The 7,758-nt window shown below is 35.7% G+C and overlaps 1 protein-coding gene across 4 annotated transcripts in view; it reads left to right on the forward strand.

Annotated features, from left to right (window-relative positions):
* Positions 1 to 1,814: 1,814 nt before the first annotated feature.
* Positions 1,815 to 7,758, forward strand: part of LOC116534153 (NKG2-C type II integral membrane protein-like) — a 25,826-nt gene continuing 19,882 nt past the window's right edge. The window contains exons 1-5 of one of the 4 annotated variants that reach the window (XM_032254341.1): positions 1,815 to 2,385; positions 4,428 to 4,643; positions 5,035 to 5,130; positions 5,655 to 5,708; positions 6,190 to 6,341. In XM_032254341.1, the coding sequence (XP_032110232.1) occupies positions 2,361 to 2,385; positions 4,428 to 4,643; positions 5,035 to 5,130; positions 5,655 to 5,708; positions 6,190 to 6,341 (543 nt within the window). In that variant the 5' untranslated portion in view covers positions 1,815 to 2,360. The remainder of the gene's footprint in view (positions 2,386 to 4,427; positions 4,644 to 5,034; positions 5,131 to 5,654; positions 5,709 to 6,189; positions 6,342 to 7,758) is intronic. The other 3 variants (XM_032254334.1, XM_032254335.1, XM_032254342.1) reach the window with 3 other exon arrangements.

Below are 7,758 nucleotides of genomic sequence, written 5' to 3' on the forward strand. Positions count from 1 at the left end.
CAGTCTTTACAGGCTGTTTTTGGTAGGTTAAGACCTTCTTCTGCTAGGATCCTGGTCCGATGAGGTTGCCTTCAGTATCATGGTTGAACGGGGTTATAGCCAGGTCATATGGTTGCTTCTGGGTCCTGAGGGGGATTTTTGGTTCATGATCCTGTTACTAGGGCTTCCAGCAGGCTTGTATCTTATTTAGTCCTTCAGAGGACAAAACTGGCTCTAGAATCATACCGTATACAGGTGGGGAGGAGATGAGGGTTCACTTCAGGTTCTGTAGATAGTGGGTCTATTATTAGGCGTGTAGTTCGGGGAGAGTTTAGTTTCCTGGGAAGGCTGCTCATGGGTCTCTGGGTGGGTTCTTCAGCCTGTGGCTGAGAGGAGTTAGTACTAAGTCACAAGGTTTCCTCAGGGTCTATAGCTGAAAGAAATGTCTTCATGTCTGTCTCTGGGGTCATGGATGAGTGTGTTTTCTGGCAGGTTTCTGGGCAAGCAGACTTGCTTCAGACTGTAATTAAGGTGGGCTGGAGCTGGCTAACAGAACTGTTTCAAGATCTGAAATAAGACTAAGGTCAGTGCCTGTAGGTACACTGATGATGTCTCTCACCAGGTCCCTGTGTGGGCAAACTGCTTTCTAGCACAGCTGAGAAGGGTTGAAGCTCTTTTTCTGGCCCATTTCAGGATCTGCTGTGAAACCTAGGACAATAGTCTCCTAGTGGGAACATGGATGTGCATGCCCTCCCTCTGTATCCCTGAATTGGCAAAACTGGTCACAGTCCACAGCTGAGAAGGGTGAGGGTCAAGATTCAAGGCTGTTTCAGAAACTACTGTGGAACTAAAGTCAGCAAACCTATACTGCTGACAAAGATGAGTGAGTCACACAGCAATTTCCTGTGATTAACTCAGGCCACAGTTGAGAGGGGTTTGAGTGGAGATTCAGGGCCATTTTAGTATCTTCTATGAGGCAGAAGTCAGCAAGCATGCCCCAGGGGAACAGATGTATATATCTCCCAGGAAGTCTCTGTGGGTGAAGGACTGATCTCAAGTTGTGGCTGATGCTAGCTAAAGCCAAGTTAGAGGGTTGTTTCAGGATCCACACTGAGACTACAGTTGGTACACCTACCTCCTGAGACACTAGTGTGTGGGTCTCCTCCTGGACCCCTGGGAAAATGGTTTTGGCAGCATGACCAAGGCCTAATGGGGCTAAAGGCAAGTCCACAGGAGGATGGGTCCCTTTTCAGGTCTGGAGATGGAATCACTATTGGCAAGCTGCCACTTGGGTGCAAATCTATTCTCTAAAACAACCATCCTCCTACGTCTTGTGTTCCACTGGCATTTTACAATCTCCTATTTGAATTCCAAAACTCCCTCAAAGGAACTTTTGTCTGTGGATGGCTGGAAAATTATTGTTGCTGTGGGGTATATGTGTGGGGGACCACCTATTCTGCCAATTTGCTGACTTTCTTCCTAATAAGATTTTAAACTTACTTTTTCCCCATACATAGTTAGTTTTTATCAATTACAACTAAATATTTCTATTAAAGTTGAGATAATTTGTTATGGCAGAGGATGAACAAATGAATAATGTAATGAATAGCTGCTCAATATTTCAATCTCTGGCATGATGATATATTTCAAAATTGATTAATGTTTTATCTTTCTAAGATACATTTATTTTTATCAAGAGTAATCTGAATATTAAATAACCTGCTTAAAAAAATAAAATTAAACACAAGAATTTAAGAACTACGAGAAGTTAACTTTGGCAATGATGATTTTTCTGCCAACTACAATCAGTTGAGTAATTACTGCAGTAATTTCTCCAATAATTAGTGAAAAAAAAATCAGTAGATATCAGTTCATAATGTTACTATGAGTTTTAAAATGTTTTCCCATTATAATGGAAGTGACATAATAAAATAATATAAAGAAAGGAAGTATGCAATGTTAAGATTTAGCAACCTAGTTTAAAAGATACTCTTAACAAGGTGAGCATTGGCAATGTTTGTGATCAAGACAGAAAAAAAATTCTCAGAGGCACTTTAAAAATGGAACAGCTAAATGACACACTTTCAAAGTCGACCTTGTACTTTTAATAGACCACATTATCCTATATTTTGGAGGTGTGTGATGAAATAAACTGATTTCAAATAGCCCATGTGTAGAATTTCCTGTTCAAACCTTAGTAACACGTTGATAAGAAATCTACTATTTCCACTCTTGACTCACTCTGAGTCTTCACAGGGCAGTCTGCGAAGATCACAGACATTGTTTGTTCTTGTCCTGGATTTACGCCTTTAAATTTCACCTTTTATTACTCAACTATAGCAGGCCTTTTTATGAGACTAACCTGGCCTCTCCACTAAAGGATGTGTGACTTTCTGGGGACAGAAGGTATGTGTTGCTACTCTTGAACGCTCTACTAGCCTGCCTCATGTAGTGGGTGATTACAAGTGCTCAATATGATGCAACAGAGGTTTAATTAATATACAATAAAATCAAAGTAGAACATTGCTGTCTTCATTTGAATAACTAAGGGTAAAAACCTAAAAAATAAAATATGTTGGAGGATTTCTTAAAGTTTTCAAATTATTGTTTGTGGAAAACTAGTAGGTTTGTTAATCAATATAATTTAAATGAAACCTATTAACATCACAATAATGAACAATTAATTTTATTTTTTATAATCAGTACATCATGTATCTTTAAATAATCATAATTTATATTTAGTTTAGCCATTATAGATTATTAAAATAAATTAATCAATTGATGAAAGCCAAATACAATTTCTCAGACACGTAGATTAAATAAATAAAAGCAGTTTTTATTTTTAATAAAAATCAGAATAAGGTAGATTACCTAAAATGCTAAAGGTAATACAAAAATCAAAATACTTTTTAAAAATTGGTCAAAATATTGCAAAGAAAGTTGTAGCACACGGATGTAGGAGACTTATCTGAAGATTTATTTTCCATGCTTTAACTGACATAAATCAGAGACAGTAACATAACAATTGTTACTACAGTATATGATAATTAAAAAGCTAATGCTTATTGAGAACTTTAAGTGCCAGGTTGAGTGGTAAATGTTTTACATGCAACGTTTTATATGTTCTTATTCCCGTTTTAGATTAACAATCTGGGTTATTAAACATCGAATCACTTTTTAAAGGTCACACATTATAAGTGTCAAAGCCAGAATTAATTCTAGATCTCACTGACTCCAGAGCCCATTGACTAAATGATTTAATTACATTATCTGAAATTTTACAAGTGCTTATACAAATAAAGTGGCCTTTACTCACTTTGGCAACCATAAAGTGTTTCTATAAGTTTAAATGAAATATGCTTTAACATAAATTACCTATACTTTCATTTATCATTTTATGGTTTATAATTTAGCCAGGAAATAAATTACCAACACTTCTATAAAATAAATATTAACAGTTTTTGTAGTGTTTGTAATACTGTTTAGGTTATGCATAAGTTAACTGTGTCACATCACATTTTCCGATATATACAAATATTTATATTTTTAATAATTTCTTAAAATGTTTCAGCCATTAAGAAAAAACCATTTAATACCCCATCAATTTTAATAAATATGTGTAAACTACTAAATAAAACTAATTTATTGCAAGAAATTTATACATATATATGTGTGTGGGGGGGGTGTCACCCTTACTATTAGTCATGTGCAGATCACATAGTCTTAAACATTACTGGATTTCAAAATTAAAAAATGAGTGCAGAAGTATCTGTAATACAACATTTTAATTTTTAATACAAGTAGTATTTGGTATTATGTTAAAATATACCTGCAGCATCAGACATTAACTAAGAAATATATTTTCATTCCTGAACTTCTTTATTCCCTACTAATTTATTGCTTCTCATTGCCCCAGCAATAATATTTTGTCAAATGTAGAAAATCTTTTTTTTTTTTTGTGATGGAGTTCCACTCTGTCACCCAGGCTGGCGTGCAATGGCGCAATCTCAGCTCACTGCAACCTCCATCGCCAGGGTTCAAGCAATTCTTCAGTCTCAGCTTCCCTAGTAGCTGGAACTACAAGTGCGTGTCAGTACACCCAGCTAATTTTTGTATTTTTAGTAGAGATGGGGTTTCAACCTATTGGCCAGGCTGGTCTTGAACTCCTGACCTCGTGATCAGCCCACCTTGGCCTCTCAATGTGCTGAGATTACAGGCATGACCCACTACGAGCTTGGCCCTAGAAAATCTTAAAAAAAAAAAAACAAAAACACAAAACTATTTCCCATAAGAAGCTTGTTTAAGCTGGAAGAAAATTAGAGAAAGAACTTTAGATTCTTCAATGCAAAATGAGCTCCAATACTTGTTCTCCACCTCACCCTTTTAACTGCACTGGAGATCTTGTATATAAAACATTTATTAACTTCTTACCTATTGTTATTATAGAGCACAGTCCCTGACATCACACACTGCAAAGATGGATAACCAAGGAGTGATCTACTCCGACCTGAATCTGCCCCCAAACCCAAAGAGGCAGCAACGAACACCTAAGAGCAATGAAAGCTCCATTTTAGTAACTGAACAGGAAATAACCTATGCAGAATTAAACCTTCAAACAGCTTCTCGGGATTTTCAAGGGAATGACAAAACCTATCACTGCAAAGGTAAAGCATTGAAAAGCTCCTAAATATAACAGTCTAGGATGTGCAGCTTGGGGTACAGGGATATGTGGGGAAAGAGCAGGGAGTGCTTACATACATTCTGTTTGCAAAGATCAGAATTCCAAGTGGAGATATATGATTTCAATATAAAATATGAAGACTGATTTAACTCATTTTTGAAATTTGTAGTCTTTGTCCAATAATTCATGGAGCATTATTTTTACTGAAATGCAATAGTATATATTTCTGAAAGAAAGATTACAATATGACATGAGGGTTTGGGGCCCAAGCTTCTCTGTATGATCCTTGTGCATTTAGGTACTCTTGTCTGGGAATCTTCTAAACAACTGTATCCACCTCTCCTTTTGCACAGTTCTTATTTCTCTCCCTGCAGATTTACCATCAGCTCCAGAGAAGCTCGTTATTGGGATCCTGGGAATCATCTGTCTTCTCTTAACGGCCTCTGTGATAACGATAGTTGTTATTCCCTGTAAGTCTATTTTAGAAGATTTCAAGGAAAATTTTCACATTAATGATTGAATATGCCTCTAAACATTTCATATTTTCAGAGAATACTATTCTCATTGTAATGTATATATTTGGACTAAATGTGGAATGGTTATTCTGAATTTGTCAAAGAATAAATGAAAGAATAATTGTCGAAAGTATTTGCTTCTGATTCAGTTATGTGTATATATTTGATTTCATAACTCAAAAATATGTTCTAGGGGTCTGAAAAATCTTACTGAGAAATAGAAATTAATTTCTGAAAGTAGTTAAATCACAAACTATAAGAACTATACGAGATGGTGAAATTTGGTTCTTTAGGTCTATGAAATACTTTTGTAAAAAACCCATCATTAATTTATTAATTTATCATTAATTTTTTCTTAAAATCAATTTTATTCTACATTATTCTAACTCTAAATAATATAACAAATTTCAAACAAAAACTAAAATTTTTATGATTGATTTTGATGCTAAATTTTTACAAAGATTACTTTATTTTTCTAGCTACATTAACACAGAGGCACAACAATTCTTCCCTGAATACAAGAACTCAGAAAGGTATATAATAATTTTTAAAGTTCTAATATTACAGTTTTCTTCTTGATCTTAGGCTGTGTAAAAATGGAATTTGGGGTGATCAAATTATAAAAATTGGCAATAAATGTTCATAAATAAAGATGAGGGCATTACCTTGTCATTAACTATTAGTAAAATCACTATACTTTCGTTTGTTGTGTTCAAAATCTTATTGCTATAATATGATGAGATACAAGTTATTTATTTTTTTTAAAGCAGCTTGGTTTGTTCACTGATTTTCAAGACATGTGTAGAGTGGATTTTTGTTTGCTGGTTTACTTTATATGGGAACACACATGTGTGTGTAAGCGACTGGGTATTTTTAAAGCACATATTTACCAGCCTGTGAGGATGGATAGATATGTTGCATACATGTAGCTTTATGCCTTTGCAAATATGTTAAATAATTTTTATTTTTAAAAATTCATGTTGTTCTGGATAGTAATTCCTGCTCTTTATTTAGCATATCATTGTGGCCATTGTCCAGAGGAGTGGTTTATGTATTCCAACAGTTGTTATTACCTTGGTAAGGAAAAAAGAATGTGGGAAGAGAGTTTGCTGGCCTGTGCTTCGAAAAACTCCACTCTGCTTTCTATAGATAATGAAGAAGAAATGGTAAGATGTAAATGTTTTAAACACTTTATGAAAAGCTTATTTCAGTCAATAATATATTTGTAATATATTTGTAGAAATCATATATGTGTATGTATATATATTTAACTTGTATATTTTTAAGTCTGTGTAATATTCAATAGTTTGACTTAATAATGTATTAAAATTCATATACTGCTAATAGACTTTTGATAATTTTCAGTTTTTGCTTTTCATGGAAAATCATGCTTCTGTAAATGCTTTGAACCCACAGTAAATTTTGCTATCTAAGTTTATCAGGCAAGATATGATCTGGTCATGCAGATTGATCACAAAGTGAGTGAACTCATGAAATACAAGTCAGATCACAAAACAGAAGTTCCAGCTCCAGCAGTTCTACCCTGTGTGCCCTCATCACTTATCCTGACTCCTCTCCAAAACACTGTCTTGACTTTTAATGTTATAAATCATGTTGGCCTGTTTTTGAATTTATATAAAGGGAATCATACAATATGAATTTTCATATCTGTCTTTTTCACTCCTATCTGATATTTGTGCAATTCCTTCATATTATTGCAGTTATCAGTAGTTTGTTACTGTTCGCTGCTATACTGTATACAAAGAACATGAACAATCCATTCAGTCCTGTGTCTCTGGATGGGGAAGTGAGTCTCATGTCCTCAAGGGCAAAGAGGACCCTGGATGGTGCGCTGATAGTCATGGGGTCCCTTTGCTGATCCTCCTCACCCACACCCACCCTGGTGTCTATTGGTATGTGAAGGAAGCACTTCCTCTGGCTCCTAATTGGTAGCAGATCTCCTGGTAGATCATCCTTGCCATTGATACCAGCCTTACCTGGTGTTGTGGAGGGGACTCTTCAATACACAGCAGAAGTGAGCTTTGCTGAGCCTCCTCCTATTGCCAGGTCGGGTGCTGGGAAACAGCAGACCTACGTCACCTTCTTCTGGGTGGAGAACTTAACATGCTCCCTTGGACACTTGGTTGATCCCCAATGCTAGGGTCCCAGACAATTTCATCTTTCTCTTTCCAGCTTTCAGAGTTCTCCATTGCTTTTGTCTTTTGCTAATCCCAGAGTTTAAGTTGTTTTTAGTAGGGAGTAGCAGAGAGGAAGTAGCAGAGAGGGACATTTCTATATCACCTGGTCAGGACCACTGATGTTCCACCAAACCGAATCAGATGAAAGTGAGGGTTTATCTAGTTCAAGAATGGTGTGGTGCCCAGAAAACCCAGTCTGTAGCTTCTATGTCGTTTATTTCTGAATGACAGCTCCTCTATTCTCTTCTAAGTCTACGACTCTGAGAAATACAGTACAAAAGGAGGTTGATTTAGTCACAGTATCTGGAGGAATAAATGCACAGTATCAGGAAAATCATAAAGCCTTACTGTGTTTATTCTGTCAATTGGGGTAACTATTATATTG

This window comes from Sapajus apella, unplaced genomic scaffold (assembly GCF_009761245.1).
Source record: "Sapajus apella isolate SASKATOON/1434 unplaced genomic scaffold, GSC_monkey_1.0 scaffold86, whole genome shotgun sequence".
NCBI lineage: Eukaryota > Metazoa > Chordata > Mammalia > Primates > Cebidae > Sapajus > Sapajus apella.